Source organism: Salmo salar, chromosome ssa10 (assembly GCF_905237065.1).
Source record: "Salmo salar chromosome ssa10, Ssal_v3.1, whole genome shotgun sequence".
In the NCBI taxonomy this organism is placed as follows: domain Eukaryota; kingdom Metazoa; phylum Chordata; class Actinopteri; order Salmoniformes; family Salmonidae; genus Salmo; species Salmo salar.
The window spans coordinates 84282415-84308399 of record NC_059451.1 but is presented as its reverse complement, the minus strand read 5'-3'; the positions used below and the strand labels follow the sequence as shown (position 1 = coordinate 84308399).

The 25985-nt window shown below is 43.5% G+C and overlaps 1 protein-coding gene across 2 annotated transcripts in view; it reads right to left on the bottom strand.

Moving 5' to 3' along the window:
• Positions 1-295: 295 nt before the first annotated feature.
• Positions 296-25985, bottom strand: part of vps9d1 (VPS9 domain containing 1) — a 30240-nt gene continuing 4550 nt past the window's right edge. Inside the window, exons 2-16 of one of the 2 annotated variants that reach the window (XM_014124301.2) lie at positions 21906-21978; positions 21495-21695; positions 21249-21411; positions 15961-16075; positions 9348-9410; positions 8497-8549; positions 8096-8183; positions 7865-7950; positions 7284-7753; positions 7065-7194; positions 6433-6638; positions 6057-6135; positions 3871-3975; positions 2712-2828; positions 296-1564 (exon numbers count right to left, since the gene is read on the bottom strand). In XM_014124301.2, the coding sequence (XP_013979776.1) occupies positions 2717-2828; positions 3871-3975; positions 6057-6135; positions 6433-6638; positions 7065-7194; positions 7284-7753; positions 7865-7950; positions 8096-8183; positions 8497-8549; positions 9348-9410; positions 15961-16075; positions 21249-21411; positions 21495-21695; positions 21906-21978 (1944 nt within the window). In that variant the 3' untranslated portion in view covers positions 296-1564; positions 2712-2716. The remainder of the gene's footprint in view (positions 1565-2711; positions 2829-3870; positions 3976-6056; positions 6136-6432; positions 6639-7064; positions 7195-7283; positions 7754-7864; positions 7951-8095; positions 8184-8496; positions 8550-9347; positions 9411-15960; positions 16076-21248; positions 21412-21494; positions 21696-21905; positions 21979-25985) is intronic. The other variant, XM_014124302.2, reaches the window with a different exon arrangement.

The following is a 25985-nucleotide window of genomic DNA, read 5'->3' as shown; positions in this document are numbered from 1 at the left end:
TGCTAAACAATTAGTCAAATGGCCACCCGGACTATGTGCATTGACCCCCCCCGTTTTTACACTGCTGCTACTCACTGTTTATCGTCTATGCATAGTCACTTCACCCCTACCTCCATGTACAAATTACCTCGACTACCCTGTACATTGACTCGGTACCCCCTGTATTACGTAACTTATATTTATTAAACTTTAGTTTATTTAGTAAATATTTTATTAACTGCATTGTTGATTAAGGGCCTGTAAGTAAGCGTTTCACGGTAAGGTCTGTTGTAGTCGGCGCATGTGACAAATAAAATTTGATTTGATAAAACTCTTTAATTAACATGGCTCAACCTAATACTGTAATAACACCAGTTCATGATACATTCTGTAAGTATAAAACACCATTGTTGTGAAAACATTAAACCATGATGTCAAAATGCCTTTCATATGTTCGCAGTCCCTGCTGCTTTAACATTTAATCTGCAAGTGCATGCTTGCGCGCACACTATTACAGTGATTTTGTTTAAGTGATGGGGATTTCAGAAGTGGGACAAAGCTAAAGTGCAAAAGTTATAATTAAAAAGTAAGTATTACCAATTTCTGTTCTAAGATGCTCCTAAAGAGCAATTAAACACACCCCCTTGTGAATCCCCTCTATAACGCCATCCACCCAAGAGCACAAAATATAAAAGATTACTTCTAAATATCTCCCAACAAGTTATTACTAACTCATTTGAACAGGAAATTTGTTTTAAATCATGGTCACATGGGGGCCCCATATCTCAATTTTGCATGTACTTTTACACAGAGGATTTGTTCCCACACATTATTGCACACACACACATTCTCAGGTAGCACAATAAATACCAACCTAGTTCTTTTCTTTAGCATTATCCTAAAACATCTCCTGAATGCAAGGATTAAAATGAAACTAGAATCTAAATACATCTAAAGGCATCTGGGTCTTCATTTCCACATCTCCTCTCCTAAAATAAGAATCATTTATCATAATTTACTGTAAGCATCTACACAATCATTTATCAATCCATGCTTTTTTAGAGTTTCAAAAATACACACATTTTGCTCTATGGTGGTAAATGACAGGGTCAGTTCATAAATGAAAGTAATAAAAATGTGCAATATTGGACAATAGCGATAAAATATTTTCTAGACCTCAGTGACTTATGACAAAGCTTCAAGCATTTGACCTAAATGCCCCTCAAATAAGGGGACTCATAACCAAAGACGATGTAGTCCATCCAGACCATTCCACATTGCAGCTAGTCCAAGTAACAATCAACAGGCCATGTCAAATCACTTGGCTGAACACACTTGGCTGAACACAAACAGAACTTGGAAATCATGTCCAGCCCATCAGAACCATTGTTGCATAGAAACTACAGTTCAATAGGGATCACTTTAAAAAAAAAGAAAATGTATTTGAAAGCCGAAGTATAGGATCCTTTCTTGCGCAGAACATCTGAATTAAGTTGAATGGTGGTCCAGTCTGCAGCTAACAGGCACTGCCACTCCAGAGCACTGCAACAAGGGGAAATACTGGTTTCCATTTCAAAGCAGCACTCTGAAACAGCAAACAATAAGCACTCAATTCATTGGTACCAAACACCCAGATACACAATTTGAGACCAACAATGTGCTCAAGTGTCCTGTTACTGTATTTAATGGATGCCCTTTCAATCAATAAACTTGTGGGTTGAATGTTCTTAGGTGTAAAAAAAGTAGCTATTCGCTTGGTCCAGGGTTGCATTCCGATCCGTTACCCTTCTACCCAAAGTGTACACTTGCTTACACCCCCTCATGGAGTTAAAAGCATTGGATTAGTGTAAGCATGGGCTAGGGAGTTTCCCTTTTACACCAGTCCATTCCTTCTGACATCCATAAGGGGTGAAAGAGTCCACACTTCAGAGAGAAGGGGAGAGAATCAGACTACAGCACTAGCCTGCACCTCCATGTTATGTAGAAGTGCAGTACCGTGCCCATGTGTGTAGTTATACAGAATCAATTCAGATCAACAGGAGCTGAACAAAGAATGCCAATAATCCCCAAATTCAAATAAAATGATTCGATTAAATTCTGTAAAACATTGATTGGCCACTCAATGAGAAAAGGCTACAGGGACACTCCAAATCATCCCCCTTTATATCCATGGCGACAACGGACTGTTCCATTTAGGACGCATGAATTGGGAGGAGATCGGATTGACGTTTAAACTAAATCTGTTATTCCATCTGAAATGTGAAACAGAGGAGTCCTTCTCATAACTGAACAGCCTTGCATAACTGACAGCTCTGCAGACAGAGCACACTTTTAAGTCAAATGTTTAGTTAGCATGGATTAATTATGTCACCGGGAGTTTAGGTGGGACTGTTTGATGATGTCACATAGAATTTACACAGGGATTAATTCTCCAGCTCTGGGAAGACTGCTCAATGGCCCGCTATACTATACGACATCCAACTTCATAGATACTGAGAACAATGAACCCTCCAACCCCAATCAGTTCAATCACTTCTAGTTGGGCCCTTCTCAATGTTATCATAGAATCCTCAACTTAACAATGGTAAAATGAAGTGAAATGTTAAGGGTAACATAAAAACAATTGAGATTAAAAACGAAATAATATTGAAGAATTGCCTCTAAATGAGGATGCATTTGAGAAAGATCTTGTTTGTACTCAGTGTGACTTGATCATCTTGGATGTATATTACCTGTATCAGGCAGATTTAGTGTTGTGCAACTGAAAACCTCCTGTGTGCAATGACTCCACATATTGCAGAGCACTTTGCATAGAGGTCAAGCAGTAGCCCTCCTCTCCAATCAGATACCTGAGATAGAGAAGAACTGTTAGAACTCTCTGCACCATCGTTGTACAATTTACAGACAGATCAATAAAAGAAATTCAACATAACCGCATCTTGGTAATCATCATTGTAGATGGAGTGATTGAATACCAACACCTGATATGTTATTCATTTATTCCATTTTGCCCTTAACAACAAACCAACGCTCACATCATTTCCTTCTGAGGATTACCATAAAGATGGTTTTATGCAACAACTTCCCTCATATCAGACCATACCATGACTAAACAAGGCAAATGGTCCAGTAAAACAAGTTTTTTTCCTGGCCCATCTGTATATAAAAGGGGGAGGGAAGAGCAGATTTGTGGGGAGGATGAAAAGGGGGGACAGTGGGCAGGGTGGAGGTTTTCTTAAGGGAGCAGTGAAAGGCCTGAGCCTCAAGTCAACTCTGGGTGACCTTAAGCTAATGAGACCAAGACACGAGAGCAACTCATGCCAGGGCTATGTGTGTGAGAGAGATAGAGTGAGTGAGAGAAAGAGAGATCGAAAGATATCTATCCTTAAGCTTCTATGGTGGGGGTGGGCAGGGGGCGTGTGCTTTTATAGGCATGTAAATAACATCACCCCATCCTCTTTACTTTTTGACGTGTCATTCTGGAAATCACAGCAATAATTCCTACATGGGGGGCCCGCCTCGGTAGGGCCTTGGACCCAGTGAGCCCAGCCTTCCCTACACTCTGCTCTTCCAAACCACTGAGCTGTATAAACATCAAGTAGGCTTTTATTTGTATTTTTATTGGAAAGGAAAACCAAACCAGAATATCCCCACATTCCTTTATCACTGCCAATCTAACCAGCCTATTAAAGGCTGTTTTTACTAAGATAAATAGAGCTCTCGGGTGTGGTCTGAGCTGACACGCAAGGGGAAACTGATACAGACTAAGCCAGAGGGTGATAGTCTACAGAGTCAGGAGTTGAGATTGGAGGGGGAGAGGTACAATGGAGTTGGGGACATGTTTTCTGTGAGGTGAACTTTTAAAAGTGTGTGTGTAAGTTGGAGACCTACCCTTCGTGAATGAACTCCTCCAGGGCAGCACACTCTGACACCAGCTGAGGCAGCTCACAGTGCAGAGCCACATAGGAGAGGATGGGCAACAAGTCATCTGCCCCACTAACAAAGAAACAGAGAAGAAGCCAAGTAATTACAAACAGTTAAAAATCAAATCAAATCATATTTGAAATGGTTGTGTTGGAATTCAAGTGTTAAAAACTTTTATAATCTGTTGTGGTACACATTTTCACTAATGATAATATCTCCACTGGTCCAGTGATCCTTGTTAATCACCCATCACACGCAATCACAGATTGCTTTGCGTGAGAAGGTGGATGACTGTCCCCTTACTGACCCAGCCAGAGGTAACCAAATCCCTGGCATGCAAGTTAAAGAGGTGTGGACCGTGTCATATAACCCCAGAGAGCCAGGGCTCACACTTTACACCCATAATCAAAACCAAAAAATATTAAAATAAAATCACACCCTCCTTAACTGTAAATATGCACAGACACATACATTCCTAGAATCTTCAAATTAGTGTCTACAAATTCCAGTTTTAGCATAAATATCAAATTCAGGGTCAAACATGAAACGTCATAATGCAACCAGTCATAGACAAAGTTGACATAATTAAAAAGCCAGTACATTGTTATCAGAAAAATCAGATTGAAATCAAAAATGAAACGGTTAATTTGAGAAAAACATTTTGATATTGAAAAAGACAAAGTGAAAAGAGATGTAGAGGAGTGTGAGGGAGAAAAAGAAATCGAAATGGGAGTTGGTTCAGACAAAAGAGGATGGAGAAAACAAAATGAGCCCCCACCTGGTCAGAAACAATAGAAAGAATGAGACGAACAATGAATGAGGAAGTTGGCTGCGGACTGCGTGTGTGTGTAAAAAGGAAACGAAGGTGACAAGAAAAAAGGGAAAATGGAATGATAATGTTCACACATGCGTACTGCATTCATACTTTCATGTGAACACAATAGAAAGTAATTAGTGAGAATAATGGCCACATTGAACCCATTCATTCATTCTACAGTCTCAAACTGACAACTCAGAATAGGAAGCACTTCTTTCAATAGTGTGGGCAACCTTTTTCTTCAAGTGAAACACACTGAACATTAACAAGCAATGGAGAAAAGATATTACCCCCTAAAATGGAAACTGTTGGAAACAGTATGCCATGTTCAAAACCAAACATCACACACACCCCAAAATATCTTGACTAGACCTAGCTGACTAAACTCCACGCTGAAGGAAGTTCCTGATGAACTCCACCAACAGAGTGGAGCAGAGACCAGGCTTTGTGGAATTCAGCTCGGACTACATCGATACAAGGAGACAGATACAGAGCATGAGCTTTTCTCTGAATGCCACTAAAACATTAATATGAGACAGAGAGAAAATGAGAGGGACAGAGATTTGTTTTGTTGGGCGGGGGAGCATAGAATTGGAGCCCACATCCTCTAACAGTTTTGTTTTAAAGGCGCCTTGTATAAGCTCATGCAATGGGCTACGATGCAGACAGCTGTTTACTGGCCGTCATTTAGGTAGCTTGTGGACTGGCTCTTAAATGTTTGTGATCTACCTCATCAGTTTCCTGCCTACACTGGCAAGCCTCGTTAAATCATCAAGTAGTAGACCCCTAAATCAAGCAAACAACCCAGTAAACTTCCTCACTATATTACTCGCCCCCCACCCAAACCTCAAGCATGACTTGGCGTCTACACTCTGTATTCCCTTCAGATGGTCTCTGACCTATAGCTCTTTCTGCTACTCAGTAGAGCTGCTTTCCCTCCCACGGCTCCTATGCTAGCTGGGACCTGCCTGGGTAAGTTCCAGACAAGGCAACCCACTTTGAGGGTCGGCCAGGATGAGGCACTCTGCAGGGGGTGGGGATCCAGACCCCTACTGTGTCTGGCCTTAGTGAGCCCTGATGAAGTCTGACAAGGCGACCACTGACTGAGGCAAGAGGTCCTCAATTATATTAGGATACCCCCCCAAAACATTCTCTACCGTAAGTCATAGTCTTTATAAAGCACAAACAGAAGAATTAGAGGTAAAAACATTGAAATATAAATAACGCTATTTGAAATGTGTGCGAGTCAGAGAGTGAGAAAGAAAGAGAAATCAGCATAGTCCAGCATGTGAGCATGTTCATATTCATAAAAGCAATGTTGCAGTACTAGACTCACATGGCTGCTGTTTTGGAATCCGCCTCATGAAGGCAGCAGTAGTCCTCAGCACAAGCACAGATCAGACGCAATGTCCGAACTGCAACAGAACAGAAAGCAAAAACAAAGGTGACTCATAGATAGGCATATGGAAAACAACATCAATAACATTACACAATTAGACCAAACAAGTCAATTCAGCTTCCAGCCTGTCTGAAATAAAGTGTACTGGATGTTATTGTGCCAGAGAGACATGGATTTGTCCCCCATGGCATTCATTCAGCATTCAATAAACAATGGTGCTGGTAGAGATCAAATGCTTCCCCTGTATGAGTAATGTGAAGAACACTTCCCACACTATCATTGTCCAGTGAGGGTTTTTAAGGGGTTCACTCACCAATGCACTCCAGCTTTTTCTGGGGACAGCAATCTCTGCACAGCAAGCGAAGCTCCTGCACTGCTGATTCATAGGGGTAGGAACCATGCATCACAACAGGGTCTTGGGGGTACAGTTTTGATGCGACACCAATGTCACCAGGTGAGGCGTCCTGATACAGCCTCATACTGGACTCAAAGGACAGCTCCCTCTCTCTGTGGACCTTCCTGCATAGTCCAGGACACACAAAGATGCAAGGGGTTACCCATGACTAATCAACAGGTTTTGTGACATGACTGACAGCCTGAACTACTTTCTAAATGGACATTAGATTGAATAGATCAACGAATGGTTGCACAACAAACTTGTAACAGGTCTAGAAATCATCTCACTAAACAGTTTCTACTTGTAGCCTACTGACGCCATCTACTGACCACTGCCTGACATCCGCCTCATTCTGCATACAAGGAGGTTTCAATCATCATCACAAAATATGTAAATGTGATCAGAGCAGCAAAATACATAGTGTTGGACTGGGTTTTAGTATATTGGCCATAAAAATGTAAGCAGTCGTATAAGCACTGACTGTAAATTAAAAGACTAGAAAATTGTAAAAAAGCAAAACGAGGGGATAAGACTTGAAGCTGCTTTACCTGAAGAGGGTCAACAGAGGTCTCCAGATGGGAGTGAAGAAGGCTTCCTCTATGCTGGCCACACACAGGTCCTTAGAACTGGCTGTGTTCAGACACTCAAATGAGAGCAGACACAGAGACAGCAGTTGATCTGGAACACAAACAAATATGTTTATCATTTGTTCTATATATTTTCCATTAGAGAACACATTTCCTGTCAAAGTGAGGTTTACTACTAACCAATGGCAATATGGATGTCCTTCACTATAGCCTTCAGGTGCTTTTTGAGAGCATGCATCTCCAAGTCCTGAACAAGGGACTCCTGATCTAACTGTGATGGTTCAAAGATCATGTCAGGGTCCCTATGAGAGGGAGCCCGGTCCATCTGTGTCAGGAATTGCTCCATATCCTCAAACAAATTCTCCCTGTCCAGAGTATGTGGCCCATCACTATCCAACTCCGCCTCGTTGGCATTATGGTCATGGGAGGAGGAGATATTGAAAGAGGCGTCGGAGGACAGACTGTGACCCGTGGCAGATTTTGAAACGTTCTGATGGGAGTCTGAGATCAACAAGCTCTGAGTGCTGCGGGAGGGTTTCATGGGCAGGGCAGGACTTGCAGGTAGACTCTTGCTCACGATTGGATAGAGCCTGTTGTAAACTCTGTACTGGAGCCTTTTCAGTAGCTTAATCACAGGGTGGTCTGGACAGCTAGGATACACAGAGCACAAAACACAAGTTACTCCTCTATTCAAATGGAAATTAAGTAACATTATGTTTGGCAAAATAGATGACTGCCTTGTGCTGCCTCGTGTTCAGTACCTGAGAAGACATGAAACAAGGCCGGTGACCAAGGTGGCATCATCAGGATTTTTCTTGAGTTTCGCTTTCCAAAGCTTGGGCCAGTCCTGTAAGTCAAACACATACACAGGATGAGGGCACAACTCGACAGCAGTCACTTAGCCAATAACCTTCTCATTCTCTGAAAACAAACACTAAAGTTCACTTATCAACACAAAAGCTTGTCAAGTTGTCACTGAACTCTGAACTCACATGATCTTGTTCATATTCCAAAGTATTTGTGTACAGAACACGTTGTTCCTGTTCTTCTCCAGTAATTGTTCCAGATGCAGCAAACCTCCTGCATACAGCACAGACAGATTACTAATCTGGTATATGGATGTAACTGGAGCTCAGCTCCAAGCACCATTCAATGACTTTCATTCATACTATATCAATCATGGGTGGATTGAGTGGTCAATGAAGGGAAATCGTTTGGAAATATTCTATACTTAACTGCAAGCACACAAGTATCGGCTTTCTGTTCTGATTCTAATCCCTACACAGTTATACTTCCGACATTTCTTATGCTGTTAGCCTGTAAGGTCATATAACAGTACAAGTCTCACAGTTCTGTGTACCGAGCTCTACTGTCAGAGTGGATGAATGTTCACCTGTTGGCCTCCTCCTGCAGCCTCAGTCTCCTTTCCTCCATCTTCCTTTGGAGCTTCACAGACATTAAGGAACTCTTCCCAAATGTCCACTGGCTCTAAACATTATATAGCAGCTCACCCCAAAGCTATATGCCTACCACCATGGACAACCAATAGCATTCATTATCTCAGAAGGTGTTTACCTTTAAACACCAATAGGTCGATCACTATAATAGATGTAACCCTTTAGGCCACTCCTTGCGTGGTCTGCGGGTGTGTCCGGTACGCCAGTGCATGAGGTGTCTGGAATATGTGTTCCAAGGGTCACACGTAGGGATCCTTGAACCAAGATACCATAATTTGGTTCCTGGTCTTACTCAAGTGGGCAGTCTTACCTAATAACCCCTAGACTTATATAATAATAATAATAATAATAATAATAATAATAATAAACTGACCCCGAAAGTCTAGCCTGACGAGTCGACAACTCACACCAAATTCTTCCGCTGCTCTGTCATTCGCTACATACTTTCGTCTGAGACTGCCATCATTGAAGTCTTTTGTGATGAGGGGCATTGTACAAAACAAAGTCATCAGCGATTGGATCGTCTCTAACCAATCATAGTATCAAAGCCAATGACAATGTCAAACCGCTGCTTTACCCACGTGTGTTCTGGCTCCGGCCCAACCCACAAATCAGACGGTCCCGAATGTGTTCGTATTCGGTGAAGGGTCGGGGAGGTACTCAGATACAAACTCACTGCGGAGAAGAAACTAATGTCCGTGGGTGTGGCCTAGTGTTTGGCTGAAGCAAGGACTCTGGGTAGCCAGGCAACTGAAAGTCCACATTAAATATCAGAAACGAAGGATACAGCATCTTGCCTGGCCTTGGCAATAATCAGGTTCTCCATCATCTGCCTCTGAAGAGAGAGAGTCTGAAAGAAAATGTATAAATATTTTAGATTTCTATACCCTTTCTAGAGATGTTAAAAGCATGCATGTCAGATATCTCACACACAATGTCATTAGTAAATAAGACAAGCAAGTCAGAATTCTTGTTGAAAGGTAAACATAAAAAAGTTATTATCACCTCAACACTACAACCAGTATTAGCCTGAGGTCGGCTAACTGCTGGCCGATTGCATTATATATGGCTTATCAGGGTCTGAACAATGAAACGTCATAGTTTAAGGGTTGTCATTGATTGCACTCTTGAGTAGACTACTGAAGAAGTCACTCCTAACCACCCTGCGAGTATATACGAGGAAGTCTGTGCTACATCTCTTAGTGTGCATAACGCATCATTGGAACAATTAAAGTACATGGATATAAAAAGTACGTGGACATCTGTTCGTCATTAATATGGAGTTGGTCCCCCCTTTGCTGCTATAACAGCCTTCCCTCTTCTGGGAAGGCTTTCCACAAGATGTTGGAACATTGCTGCGGGGACTTGTTTCCATTCAGCCACAAGAGCATTAGTGAGGTCGGGCACTGATGTTGGGCGATTAGGCCTGGCTTGTAGACGGTGTTCCAATTCATCCCATGTTTAATGGGGTTGAGGTCAGGGCTCTTTGCAGTCAAGTTCTTCCACACCGATCTTGACAAACCATTTCTGTATGGACCTCGCTTTGTGCACAGGGGCATTGTCATGCTAAAACAGGAAAGGGCTTTCCCCAAACTGTTGCCACAAAGTTGGAAGCACAGAATCGTAGGAAGCACAGAATCATCTAGAATGTCATTGTATTCGGATTTCCCTTCACTGGAACTAAGGGCCTAGCCCCGAACCATAAAAAAACAGCCCCAGACCATCATTTCTCCTCCACTAAACGTTACAGTTGGCACTATGCATTCGGGCAGGTTGCATTCTCCTGGCATTTTCTAAACCCAGATTCGTCCCTTGGACTGCCATATGGTGAAGCTTGATTCATCAATCCAGAGAACACTTTTCCACTGCTACAGAGCCAACACTGCTCCCGACGAACAGTTCTTGTGCTGACGATGCTTTCAGAGGCAGTTTTTTGGTAGTGAGTATTGCAACCGAGGACAGACGATTTTTATGCGCTATGAGCTTCAGCTCTCGGCGGTCCCGTTCTGTGAGCTTGTGGCCTACCACTCTGTAGATCATCACATTCTTCACCAACCTATTGATTTCATCTGAACACACTTGACACATGACCATACCTTTTGCAATTTCGGCACTGCAACGGCTTTCACAAAACGCTCTCACTGCATATCTTACATATCCCAGCTTCACGAGTAGGCAGATACTTCTTCAAACATCAGTAAAATCGATTGACTTTCCTCCATCTATTACACGGTTTAGTCGACATGTTTTAACCACTCCTGGAATCTTCTATGTAAGATAACTAATCACAATGTCCAACAAGACTCCAGATATGACACCGTAAAAAAATTTACAAAATAAAATGGTAGTATCTTGTTGTGTCGTGGCTGAACAAGGACATGGATAATATACATCTAGCTGGTTTGTCTATGTATCAGCAGGACAGAAAGGCAGCGTCGTGTAAGCTCAAGGGGGAGGTGTGTCTTTGTTAACAACAATTGGTGCACAATCTCTAATATTAAGGAAGTCTCGAGGTTCTGCTCGCCTGAGTTAGAATACCTCATGATAAGCTGTGGACCACACTATTTACCAAGAGAGTTTATCTATATTTTTCGTAGCTGTTTATTTACCACCACAAACCAATGTTGGCGCACTCAACGAGCTGTATAGGGCAATAGGCAAATAAGAAAATACTCATCCAAAGGCGGCACTCCTGGTGGCCGGTGACTTTAATGCATGAAAACTGAAATCTGTCTTACCTCATTTCTACCAGCATGTCAGCTGTGTAACTAGAGGTGAAAATAAAAAAAATAAAAACACCTGTAGATCACCTTTATTCGACACACAAAAACGCACACTAAGCTCTCCCTTGTCTTCCATTTGGCAAATCTGACCATAACGCTATCCTCCTGATTCCTGCTTACAAGATTAAAAAACTCAAACAGGAAGTACCAGTGACACGCTCAATATGGAAGTGGTCCGATGGAGCGGATGCTAAACTACAGCACCAGGATTCATCTGATGCCATTGAGGAGTTAACCACATCAGTCTTCATTAATAAGTGCATCAACGACGTTGTCCCTACAGTGACCGTTACAGGCAATTACAGGCGACATTCGTACTGTGCTAAAGGCTAGAGATGCAGCTTTCAAAGAGCGGGACACTAATCCGGATGCTTATAAGAAATCTCGCTACGACCTCCGACGAACCATCAAACAGGCAAAGCTTCAATACAGGACTAAGATCAAATCCTAATACATCGGCTCTGACACTTGTCAGACGTGGCAGGCCTTGCAAACTATCACAGATTTCAAAAGGGAAACCCAGCCACGAGCTGCCCAGAGATGTGAGCCTACTAGACAAGCTAAATGCCTTCTATGCTCACTTCGAGGGAAGCAACACTGAACCAATTGAGAGCACCAGCTGTCAGACTACTGTGTGATCACGTTCTCCGTAGCCGATGTGAGTAAGACCTTTAAAACAGGTTAACGTCACAAGGCCCAGGGCCAGACTGATAACCAGGATACATACTCAGAGCGTCTTCACTGACATTTTCAACCTCTCCCTGACCCAGTCTGTAATACCTACATGTTCCAAGCAGACCACCATAGTGCCTGTGCCGAAGAACACCAAGGTAACCTGTCTAAACGACTATCGTCCCGATGCACTGACATCCATCTGTAGCCATAAAATGCTTTGAAAGGCTGGTCATGGTTCATATCAACACCATAATCCCAGACACCCTGGACCTACTCCAATTCGCATACCACCCAAACGGATCCACAGATGAAGCTCTCGCTATTGTACTCCACACTGCCCTTTCTCACCTGGATAAGAGAAACACCTATGTAAGAATGCTGTTAATTGACTAAAGCTCAGCGTTCAACACCATAGTGCCCTCCAAGTTCATCACGAAGCTAAGGATCCTGGGACTGATCACCTCCCTCTGCAACGGGATCCTGGACTTCCTAACAGGCCGCAAACAGGTGGTGAGGGTAGGCAACAACACATCCGCCGTGCTTAGTCCCCTCCTGTACGCCTTGTTCACCCACGACTGCGTAGCAGTTCACAACTCCAACACCTTCATTAAGTTTGATGGCAACATGACAGTGGTAGGCCTGATCACCAATGACGATGAGAGCCTATAGGGAGTAGGTCAGAGAGCTGGCAGTGTGGTGCCAGGAGAACAACCTCTCCCTCAACATCAGCAAGACAAAGGAGCTGATCGTGGACTACAGGATATGGAGGGCTGAGCAAGCCCCCAATCAGATTAACAGAGCTGTTGTGGAACGGGTCGAGAGCTTCAAGTTCCTCTGTGTCCATGTCCCTAAGGTTCTATCATGGTCCACACACACCAACGTAGTCGTGAAGAGGGCACGACTGCGCCTCTTCTCCCTCAGGAAGCTGAAAAGATTTGGCATGGGCCCTCAGATCCTCAAAAAGTTCTACAGCTGCACCATTGAGAGCATCTTGGCTGGCTGCATCATCGTGTGGCATGGCAACTGCATGGCATCCGACTGCAAGGCGCTACAGAGGGTAGTGCGTATTGCCCAGTACATCACTGGGGCCGAGCTCCCTGTCATCCAGGACCCCTATACCAGATGGTGTCAGAGGAAGGCCCTAAAAGTTTTCCAAGACTCCAGCCACCCAAGTCATCACATACACTGCTGCTACTGTTTATTATCTGTCATGTGGACTATTCACTTTATTCCTAGTTGTACAGTACCAGTAAAAAGTTTGGACACACCTGCTCATTTCAGGGTTTTTCTTTGTTTTTTCTGTTTTCTACATTGTAGAATAATAGTGAAGACATCAAAACTATGAAATAACACGTATGGAATCATGTAGTAACTACATTTTTTTTTAAAGTGTTAAACAAATCAAAATACACTGCTCAAAAAAATAAAGGGAACACTTAAACAACACAATGTAACTCCAAGTCAATCACACTTCTGTGAAATCAAACTATCCACTTAGGAAGCAACACTGACAAATTTCACATGCTGTTGTGCAAATAGAATAGACAACAGGTGGAAACTATAGGCAATTAGCAAGACACCCCCAATAAAGGAGTGGTTCTGCAGGTGGTGACCACAGACCACTTCTCAGTTCCTATGCTTCCTGGATGATGTTTTGGTCACTTTTGAATGCTGGCGGTGCTTTCACTCTAGTGGTAGCATGAGACGGAGTCTACAACCCACACAAGTGGCTCAGGTAGTGCAGCTCATCCAGGATGGCACATCAATGCGAGCTGTGGTAAGAAGGTTTGCTGTGTCTGTCAGCGTAGTGTCCAGAGCATGGAGGCGCTACCAGGAGACAGGCCTGTACATCTGGAGACGTGGAGGAGGCCGTAGGAGGGCAACAACCCAGCAGCAGGACTGCTACCTCCGCCTTTGTGCAAGGAGGAGCAGGAGGAGCACTGCCAGAGCCCTGCAAAATGACCTCCAGCAGGCCACAAATGTGCATGTGTCTGCTCAAACGGTCAGAAACAGACTCCATGAGGGTGGTATGAGGGCCCGACGTCCACAGGTGGGGGTTGTGCTTACAGCCCAACACCGTGCAGGACGTTTGGCATTTGCCAGAGAACACCAAGATTGGCAAATTCGCCACTGGCGCCCTGTGCTCTTCACAGATGAAAGCAGGTTCACACTGAGCACATGTGACAGAGTCTGGAGACGCCGTGGAGAACGTTCTGCTGCCTGCAACATCCTCCAGCATGACCGGTTTGGCGGTGGGTCAGTAATGGTGTGGGGTAGCATTTCTTTGGGGGGGGCCGCACAGCCCTCCATGTGCTCGCCAGAGGTAGCCTGACTGCCATTAGGTACCGAGATGAGATCATCAGACCCCTTGTGAGACCATGCTGGTGCGGTTGGCCCTGGGTTCCTCCTAATGCAAGACAATGCTAGACCTCATGTGGCTGAAGTGTGTCAGCAGTTCCTGCAAGAGGAAGGCATTGATGCTATGGACTGGCCCGCCCGTTCCCCAGACCTGAATCCAATTGAGCACATCTGGGACATCATGTCTCGCTCCATCCACCAACGCCACGTTGCACCACAGACTGTCCGGGAGTTGGCAGATGCTTTAGTCCAGGTCTGGGAGGAGATCCCTCAGGAGACCATCGGCCACCTCATCAGGAGCATGCCCAGGCGTTGTAGGGAGGTCATACAGGCACGTGGAGGCCACACACACTACTGAGCCTCATTTTCACTTGTTTTAAGGACATTACATCAAAGTTGGATCAGCCTGTAGTGTGGTTTTCCACTTTAATTTTGAGTGTGACTCCAAATCCAGACCTCCATGGGTTGATAAATTGGATTTCCATTGATTATTTTGTGTGATTTTGTTGTCAGCACATTCAACTATGTAAAGAAAAAAGTATTTAATAAGATTATTTCATTCATTCAGATCTAGGATGTGTTATTTTAGTGTTCCCTTAATTTTTTTGAGCAGTGTATATTTTATATTTGAGATTCTTCAAAGTAACAACCTTTGCCTTGATGACAACTTTGCACACTGTGATGTCTACACTATTATTTGACAATGTAGTTACTTTAAATATTTTTGTATGCTAATTTCTTTCTTTCATTTTTTTTCTCTTTTTATCCTTTTTTTTGTGACTATTTAGAACATACAATATACTTGTAGTGAAGCCGCTCAACAACTACATCACATTAGTCATCTAACAGACTCACATCCAGAGTGACACACGTCGACAGATCTCCCACAAGGTCTACAACGGGGACCCGAATCAGCGATCCATCAGCCACCGGCCCAAGCTCCCAACCGCCAGGCCACCAGCCCTCCAAGATCCCCACCCCCACAGTTCCTCAAGAGCTGCCCCTCAACCTCATCCTCAATCCCTCAATCCTGGTCCCTCTGACTACCTTTCTTAATGCCTCCTTTAACATATTTGTGACCTCAAATTGATCATTGTTGACAAATTGCACTCCTACCAGAAACCGAAGTTCTTCCGTCTTCCATTCATTCCGTTTTCCATTCATTCTCAATTAATTCATTCAATTGCGCACCATCAGAATCAACCTGCACTTCCACCATTTTCCCTCCTGAGCTCTTGTTGGGTCCAACTTTGATTTTATACCAACATCTGGTACTCAAGTGTGTGTGTTCCCGTGCACAGTATGTGTAGTGAATATAACAGCTGTGTGGATTTCACAACCTTTCTGCTTTACTTTGGATGACATTTCAATTGTGATGAATTGAGGGATCTTGTTATAAACTTGCTGCTACTTTCATTCTAAGTTTAATAATGTGTGAACAAAGCTAAAAAGAAAGTTTGTGATATCCACACAGACGTTATATCCTCTACATAAACGTTTGACACACACACATACAAACTTTGTTCAACTGAATATGGTGTCTGTTTGGTATAAGTGACATAACACACAAACACAAAGACTGACCAGAGAAGTCTTCTGTGTACGGGCCTGAGCAGGGGGCAGTCGGGCCAGACGAGCTTCACAATTTGCTTTCAACTTCTGGTTCAACCGTGATGCCTCCTCTATGGGTGTAAGCTCCCTTTCATATACACAAAAACATACAGAAACGTTTTGTCACATCTTACCAAAGGTTTAAAAAGTATCAAGTCTACAACTGGGGTGGGCACACTATGTGCATTCCAGTTCTGCAGTATTAAAATACTCTGCACTAACCAAGTAATTAAGAAAGAAATCCATAATATACACTGTGTACAAAAAATTACGCCTCTTTCCATGACAGACTGACCAGGTAACTCCAAGTGAAAGCTATAATCCCTTGATGTCACTTGTTAAATCCACTTCAACCAATGTAGATGAAAGGGAGGAGACAAGTTAAAGAAGGATTTTTAAGCCTTGAGACAGTGCCGGCAGAAAATATTCAGACCCCTTGACTTTGCACATTTTGTTATGTTGCAGCCTTATTCTAAAATGTATTAAATAGTTTCCCCCTCATTCTACACACAATACACCATAATGACAAAGCAAAAACAGGTTTGGAAATGTTTGCTAATTTATATAAAAAAAATATTAAAAAATGAAATATGATCAAATCCTTGGAGTGATCAAAGTCAGAGGGAGGCTGCGCCAAGCAGAAGTTTTGGATCCCGATGCTATCCACCCAATTATCCTTGTCTCCAGACACCCTATTACCAGGCTCCTCATCAAGAGTTATGATGAGAGGCTTCTCCACCCAGAGCCAGAGAGAGTCTATGGGGAAATGAGGCGGGAGTACTGGATACTTGGAGGATGAGGAGCCATTCGTAAGCACCAATACGCCTGCGTGGAATGTCAGAGATGGCAGGCCAGAGCCACTGTGCCCAAAATGGCAGATTTACCCCCTGCTCGCTTGCGCCTCCTCAAACCATCCTTCTGGTCAACAGGAGTCGATTGCTTTGGCCCCTTGACGATCAAGCTAGGTCATCGAGTGGAAAAGCGCTGGGGCATTCTATTCAAGTGTTTGACCACTAGATGTGTCCACCTGGACCTACTGGAGAGTTTGGATACTGAAGCCTTCCTCATGGCCCTACGGCGGTTTATCTCCCGACGGGGGAAACCCTACGAGATCCTGGCTGACAGAGGCACAAACTTCAAGGCAGGAGAAGCCAGGTTGGAGGAAGCCTTCCAAGCCATGGAACCTAGCCTCCAGGATCAGCTGATGGAACAACAAATCTCATTCAAATTTAACCCTCCAGGAGCTCCTCATTTTGGAGGAACATGGGAGCGAGAGATCAAATCTGTAAAGACGGCCTTACGAGTCGTCCTGGGGGACCAAACGGTCACTGAAACTGTCTTGCAGACCGTCCTGATAGAGGTGGAAGGGATACTGAACTCCAAACCCTTGGGATATCTCTGCAGATATCGCTGACCCCGATCCGGTTACACCGAATATGCTCTTGATGGGACGCCGAGATGCGTCACTTCCTCAAGCCATGTATGCTGATACCAACCTCGTTGGCAACACAGCCAGATCTTGGCTGACCATTTCTGGGCCCGATTCAGTCGGGATTACCTACCAAGTCTACAGCACAGAGGGAAATGGCGGAGAGAAATGGCCAGCCTGGAAACTGGCCAAGTTGTAATGATGGTGGACCCTCAGCTGCCTCGAGCCTCCTGGCCAGTGGGCCGTATCACTAAGACCATGCCTGGGACCGACGGTCGTGTTAGATCAGTGGAGATCCAGGTAAAGAACCGGACATATATCCAGCCAGTTGCCCGACTAATTCCTCTCCCTGAGATGACAGAGGACAGGGAGCAATGAGCCTTTTTTGAGGAGTGTGGCTGTAGAAAAGGCCCATGGAGTTGGTGGAATAATCCTTTAATTCATTGCCACTTACTCAGTTGGGCCAGGGGCACTTTAATTAGGTCAAGTGGAAATGTCCGACAGATCTCAACTCCATAAAAGGAGGAAATCGCCATCGCCTGATCGCGCAGCTTTCTCAACGCTGTCTAATCCAGAAGTTCTGTGCGTCCATGAATCCACCGAATCTGTTACCTTTCATCTGAACTATCTGTTGCGGTCGGGAGAGTGGGCCATCAGTTGTTATTTAGAGTTATTACAGCGGAGCGCAGCTTGGAGCGTACGCTTCAAACATATTGTGTAATGTGAATGGTCAATGATCACGGCCCTACGGATCATAATAGGCCAACTATGCAATCGATATGGTTAATATGTAATGAAATTACATGTACACATGAAGACACTTGAAAGGGTGAAATAAGAAAGTCATTGTTTGTTGAACTGATCGACTCTGATATCCAACCAATGGTGATTATAGATTGAATAACCGATAATTGTTTGTATTATTCTTTCATGATTTATGATAAATAGTTACGAGCCTAAATGACTCAAGGATGATTCCTATTGACTTCTTATTGAACTGAATTGCTGAATTACCTAATTATGTTAATAATGAATGATTATGATTTGATCTTTGTGATTATGAATTTGATTGGATACATGTTATTCTGTTTCCTTTGTTATGCAGCACAGACTACTCAGTAAATATACCACTTTATGGTTAAAGGAATTCCTGCCTCAGTCTCATCCATTCCTCTGTCACCTGACCACCTGTTCACCTTCACTGTCAGTCATTCTACCTATCCAGCTACCCACACAGATTCCACTAATCTTTCACTGGACCACTCCAAACACTTGAATAGAATAGGCTTAGCTCCTGGATCATTTCTTTGTTCCAAGACCTTTCCCTCAGCTGCTCTCTTCCTTTCTCCTTCCTTCCAGTGAAGACAATTCTTCCTTATCCCCCTTCATTTCCTTTTCACCCGTCTTTGGTTCCGTCATCATCTGGCTCGAGGGACCATTGAAAGATTAGTGGAATCTGTGTGGGTAGCTGGACAGGTAGGATGACTGACAGTGAGGGTGAACAGGTGGTCACAGGTCAGGTGACAGACGAATGGATGAGACTGAGGCAGGAATTCCTTTAACCATAAAGTGGTATATTTACTGAGTAGTCTGTGGTGGATTCATGGACGCACAGAACTTCTAGATTAGACGGAGTTAAGGAAGAGAAAGCAGCGCGATCAGGCGATGGCAATTTCCTCCTTTTATGGAGTGGAGATCTGTCGGACATTTCCACCTGACCTAATGAAAGCGCCCCTGGCCCAGCTGAGTAAGTGGCAATGAATTAAAGGATTATTCCACCAACTCCATGGGCCTTTTCTAGAAATATATTTACATAAGTATTCAGACCCACTTTGTTGAAGCACCGATTACAGCCTCAAGTCTTCGTGGCAAACCTTTATTTGGGGAGTTTCTCCCATTCTTCTCTGCAGATCCTCTCAAACTCTGTCAGGTTGGATGGGGAGCGTTGCGGCACATCTATTTTCAAGTCACTCCAGAGATGTTTGATCAGGTTCAAGTCTGACTGGGCCACTCAAGGACATTGAGACTTGTCCCGAAACCACTCCTGCCTTGTCTTGGCTGTGCGCATAGGGTGGTTGTCCTGTTGGAAGGTGAACCTTCACCCCAGTCTGAGGTCCTGAGTGCTCTGGAGCAGGTTTTCATCAAGGACCTTTTGGCAAACTCCAAGCAGGTTGTCATGTCCCTTTTACTGAGGAGTGGTTTCTGTCTGGCCACTCTACCATAAAGGCCTGATTGGTGGAGTGCTGCAGAGATGGTTGTCCTTCTGGAAGGTTCTCCCATCTCCACAGAGGAACTCTAGAGCTCTACCAGAGTGACCATCGAGTTGTTAGTCACCTCCCTGACCAAGGTCCTTCTCCCCCGAATGCTCAGGATCAGTCTTGGTGATTCCAAACTTCTTCCATTTAAGAATGATGGAGGCCACTGTGTTCTTGGGGACATTCAATGCTGCAGAAATGTTTTGGTACCCTTCCCCAGATCTGTGCCTCGACACAATCCTGTCTCGGAGCTCTATGGACAATTCCTTCAACCTCATGGCTTGGTTTTAGCTCAGACACACACTGTCAACTGTGGGACCTTATATAGACAGGTGTGTGCCTTTCCAAATCATGTCCAATCAATTGAATTTACCACAGGAGAACTCCAATCAAGTTGTAGAAACATCTCAAGGATGATCAATGGAAACAGGATGCACCTGAGCTCAATTTTGAGCCTCATAGCAAAAGGTCTGAATACTTATGTAAATTAGATGTTTTTAATTTGTAATATATTTGCAAATAAAATCCCAAAAGCTGATTTCGCTTTGCCATTATGAGGTATTGTGTGTAGATTGCTGAGGATTTTTTTTCTTCATTTTAGAATAAGGCTGTAAAGTAACAAAATGTGGAAAAAGAGAAGGGGTCTGAATACTCAACAGTTTCCCGTGTGTATCAAGAATGGTCCACTACCCAAAGGACATCCAGCCACCTTGACACAATTGTGGGAAGCATTGGAGTCAACACGGGCCAGCATCCCTGTGGAACGCTTGACACCTTGTGGAGTCCATACCCCGACGAATTGTGGTTGTTCTGAGGGAAAAAGAGGGTGCAACTCAATATTAGGAAGGTGTTCCTAATGTTTTGTGCACTCAGTATCTGCAGTAATAGTGGAATTTTATTCACAAAACAAATATTTTGGACCGATACAAAATTGCATTCTGATGGTGCAGCCTTCCTATTTGACAACAAAAGATGTTGTCAAATGGGAAAGCTGCACCCTCCCTCTCTTCCATCAGTGTCTCACAGAGGCTTGGTAATCTCCTCAGGAGCAGAGTCAACAATGGCAGACTTGGGTAGTAGAATTCGCTCTGCCATTTCCTGGTTTTAATAATGTCAGTTTGTGACAAAACAAGCAAGTATAGTGTAGAGAATCATTGTACATCTAAACCGATGTGAAATATATTAAATAACCCAAAATATTGTATTTTCAGATGTTTGAAGCTGGTGTTAAAAACCGAGAGTAAAAAGATGCAAATGTGGGGGAGGGGATGGGGAGACGCAAAAGTGGGTGAGGGGAGTAAAGCTAGGAGAGGGGGAGAATTGTTTGAATTCAGGCTGAGTTGTTGCAATTCGCTTAGTTTTCACAAGGGGGCTGCATTCTACATGTAGATTATTTAGTCACCCGCCTCTTTGACAACGTAAAAAAGTTCTACATTGACAACCATTCTCTAATTGACTTCTGATGAAGGCGTCTCATGAATACTGTAAACAGAGTCCTTCTGCTGTCACTGAAGGGCTATTTATATTTCCCCATTTGCACCCCGATTGTTTAGTCCTCAGTTTCTATGATAACTCACTTCCTGGTGTCCTGTGACTCCACTGTCTGCAACCTCTGGAAGACTTCTGGGGGCAGGAAGAGGGAGACCTCCCCTCCACCCTCAGAGAGAACTCTGCGGTGTCCAGGCCTGGGGTTATATTTAGGCCCCGAGTCAATAATCTTCTCTTGTGGTTGTGGCAAAACTGGAGGAGGGACAGGAGGATGATACATTCTGGGAAAAAGTAATTTGAAAAACATAGCAAAATTTGAGGATAAATATATTTACCAATCTTTCCAGGGTTTACTGCAACAGATGGGGCTAAGGCTGTGGTCAGGCTGAGTGCTGCTGAGTTGGTTGGTGTGGTGGTGGAAGAGGGAGGGGTAGGGGGTTCATCTCTCTTTCCTACGAAGGACTTGACTCTCTCCAAACACTGCTCAGCTAGCCTCAACATCTTTTCCACCTCTACTGCTACCATCTCCTCCTCCTCTGGGCGAGGAAAGAGAAAATAAAATATCAGTTAGTGAAGAAATGTACAATAAACACAGCCAGTGACTGCCATAAAGATGTAGTTGCAGTCCCATCTTGAAAGCATCACAAGAACTGTCATTTACAGAGCACATCTTGAATGAAAGGAGATGTATGAATTGTCCTTTATTTAGTTTTGCATAATGGAATATAGTCCAAGTCTCATCTTACTCCTTGATTCAGCATCCTCCAGAAGTGCATGGGAGATGAAGTTGATACTCCTCAAGTATTCACAGTAAGCTTCCTAGAGAGAAAAAGACAGCTGTAAACTTCCAACAGTTGAAACATAATAGCATTAAAACGTATAGATAGAACATTATCACATAATACCAACAGGGCAACTACTGTAACAAATGATATTGCAGCAGTTACATTTTTTTATTTTACAGTGATGATGACAGTGAACATTTTTTTTTACATGTTGCCACTGCAGAGAAGGGTGTGATTTCAGCCCGCAATTACCTGTGCAGTTCGATCCACCATGATAATTGTGCAGACCATAATTAATTTACTTACATTTAAATTAAAGTTTAGGCTTATACTTTCCGACATTTAGTAAGCTATATTATAATTTCCGACATTTGGTAGGCCATTTATTTGTCAACTATAGCGTGAAACATGCAGCTTTTCTTTTGTCATAACTTGTTGCCCTAGAACAGTGGTTCCCAAATGTTTTATAGTCCCGTACCCCAACCTCCAGCTGGGTACCCCCTCTAGCACACTCTCAAATGTTTTTTTACCATCATTGTAAGCCTCCCACACACACACACACACACACACACACATTAAACATAAGAATGAAGGTGAGTTTTTGTCACAACCCGGCTCATGGGAAGTGACAAAGAGCTCTTATAGGACCAGGGCACAAAAAAATAATCAATAATTTTGCTCTTTATTTAACAATCTTACATATAAAACCTTATTTGTTCATCGGAAATTGTGAATAACTCACCACAGGTTAATGAGAAGGGTGTGCTTGAAAGGATGCACAAACTCTGCAATGTTGGGTTGTATTGGAGAGTCTCAGTCTTAAATCCTTTTCCACACACAGTCTGTGCCTGTATTTAGTTGTCATGCTAGTGAGGGCCGAGAATCCACTCTCACATAGGTACGTGGTTGCAAAGGGCATCAGCGTCTTAGCACGATTTGCCAAGGCAGGATACTCTGAGTGCAGCCCAATCCAGAAATCTGGCAGAGACTTCTGATTAAATTAAAATGTTCACAGAACTGCTTGTTGCAATTTCGATGAGGCTCTCTTGTTCAGATATCGGTAAGTTGACTGGAGGCAGGGCATGAAAGGGATAACGAATCCAGTTTGTGTCATCCTTTTCAGGAAAGTACCTGCGTAATTGCGCACCCAACTCACTCAGGTGCTTTGCTATATCACATTTGACATTGTCCGTAAGCTTGAGTTCATTTGCACACAAAAAAAATCATACAATGATGGAAAGACCTGTGTGTTGTCCTTGTTAATGCAGACAGAGAAGAGCTCCAACTTCTAAATCATAGACTCAATTTTGTCCCACACATTGAATTTAGTTGCGGAGAGTCCCTGTAATCCTAGATTCAGATCATTCAGGCGAGAAAAAAACATCACCCAGATAGGCCAGTCGTGTGAGAAACTCGTCATCATGCAAGCGGTCAGACAAGTGAAAATGATGGTCAGTAAAGAAAATGTTAAGCTCAACTCTCAATTAAAAAAAATAACAACCTTGATAACCAGCGCATTTCTGTATGTTGTAAAAGCGTTACATGGTCGCTGCCCATATTATTGCATAGTGCAGAAAATACACAAGAGTTCAGGGGCCTTGCTTTAACAAAGTTAACCACTTTCACTGTAGTGTCCAAAACATCTTTCAAGCATTCCCTTGGCAGCAAGAGCCTCTCGGTGGATGCTGCAGTGTACCCAAGTGGCATCGGGAGCAACTGCTTGCACGCGCGTTACCACTCCACTATGTCTCCCTGTCATGGCTCCCGACGCCACTTAGGTACACTACAGCATCCGCCGAGAGGCTCTTGCTGCCAACGGAATTCCTGACAGCTTGTTTGAAAATGTGAAAAAAACTATTTTAATTTTTTTTATGAGAATCACATTTTTATTTGGCGTACCCCCGACTGCATTGCGCGTACCCATAGCCCAGTTTGGGAATACCTGCCCTAGAAGACTAAATAAAGTAGTGCTCACCGGAATAATGTCTTACATCGATAGAATGAATGCATGCATTAGTAATCTATAGTTAACACCAGTGAAGTTGTCTGTTTAGTTTAGGGACTGGGGAGAAAACACACTAACTCCAAAACAGTGGAAAGACTGTTCCTTTGCAAAATGTCATCAGTTTGACTGGTTTAAAGGAAATGAAAAGCTGAGAAAAATGACAAGACACATTTCTGATAAGAATGCAGTTTGTCTTGGGTGCATATTTTGTTGTTGAAATACTGTCTGCTTGGATAACAGTTTCAAAGAAAACACATTACCCTTGCATTCGCATCGTCGCAAGAGATGCTGAAAGAAAGAAATCATATTTCTCCACTCCTTTTCCTCAGACAAAATACATTTTTGTTGTATAGTGTCACTGTAAGAAATGCATAATTCTGCAGGAGCTAATAATATATTACGCTACATGTGAGGTTAAAGGCCTACATGTCAGTATCCATATTTCAGTTACTATTCCATTTAACCCATATACACTGCATTCGGAAAGTATTCAGACCCCTTGACTTTTCCCACATTGTTGCGTTACAGCCTTATTCTAACAAGGATGAAAAAAAATTATAATTTCATCAATCTACACACAATACACCATAATGACAAAGAAAAACATTTTTTTTAATCTTTGCAATTGTGTTAAAAAAAAAAAAAAAAAATGAAATATCACATTTACATAAGTGTTCATACCCTTTACTCAGTACTTTGTTGAAGCACCTTTGGCAGGGATTACAGCCTCAACTCTTCTTGGGTATGATGCTTCAATCTTGGCACACCTGCATTTGGGAAGTTTCTCCCATTCTTCTCTGCAGATCCTCTCAAGCTCTGTCAGGTTGGATGGGGAGCCTCGCTAAACAGCTATTTTCAGGTCTCTCCAGTGATGTTCGACCGGGTTCAAGTCCGGGCTCTGGCTGGGCCACAAGGACATTCAGAGACTTGTCCCAATGCCACTCCATTGTCTTGGCTGTATGCTTAGGGTCGTTGTCCTGTTGGAAGGTGAACCTTAATCCCAGTCTGAGGTCCTGAGTGCTCTGAAGCAGGTTTTCATCAAGGATATCTGTACCTTGCTCTGTTCATCTTTGCCTCAATCCTGCCTAGTCTCCCAGTCCCTGCCACTGAAAAACATCCCCACAGCAAGACATTGCCACCACCATACTTCACCGGAGGGATGGTGCCAGGTTTCCTCCAAGCGTGACGCTTGGCATTCAGGCCAAAGAGTTCAATCTTGGTTTCATCAGACCAGAGAACCTTGTTTCTCATGGCCTGAGAGTCCTTTAGGTGCCTTTTGGAAAACTCCAAGCGGGCTGTCATGTGCCTTTTACTGTGGAGTTTCTTCTGTCTGGCCACCATAAAGGCCTGATTGGTGAAGTGCTGCAGAGATGGTTGTCCTTCTGAAAGTTTCTCCCATCTCCACAGAGGAACTCTGGTCACCCTGACAGAGCTCCATCGGGTTATTGGTCACCTCCCTGACCAAGGGATATGACCAAGAAAAATATGAAAAAAATTAAAATGTGTATACATTTTTGAAGAAGGCTGTAACGTAACAAAATGTGTAAAAAGGGTCTGAATACTTTCCGAATGCACTGTACTTATGAGGAATATTCTGTTCATGGATACTGGGATTCTCATGAGCGTGATAGCAAAGGTGCATGTAAACAGCTTATCCCGACAAAGACCTTAAGCGGTATATGAACTACTATCAGAATACTGTGTGCATGTAAACGCGGTCACTGAGTGCTAGCTAGCTCTGCGGTAACTTTACACAGACAGGAGACGGGGTGACACCGGTAGCTAGCTAGCTAGGACACCGGTAGACAGTGTTCTTCACTACCAGCTATGCACTGCTGTCCCGCAGTTTTGTTAACGTTACATGCTGACTACTTTCATATCACATCAAAATAATTTCACGATTGCAAAATATACACTTAAGGTTAACACAGTTGCAGGCGACAGTATTTTTCAGTGACAGCACGTTTGTGGCGTCCATCTTCCGTTTACACAAAGGTGTTCGAAGACGCAGATAGCTAATTAGCGCAGCTAGTCGA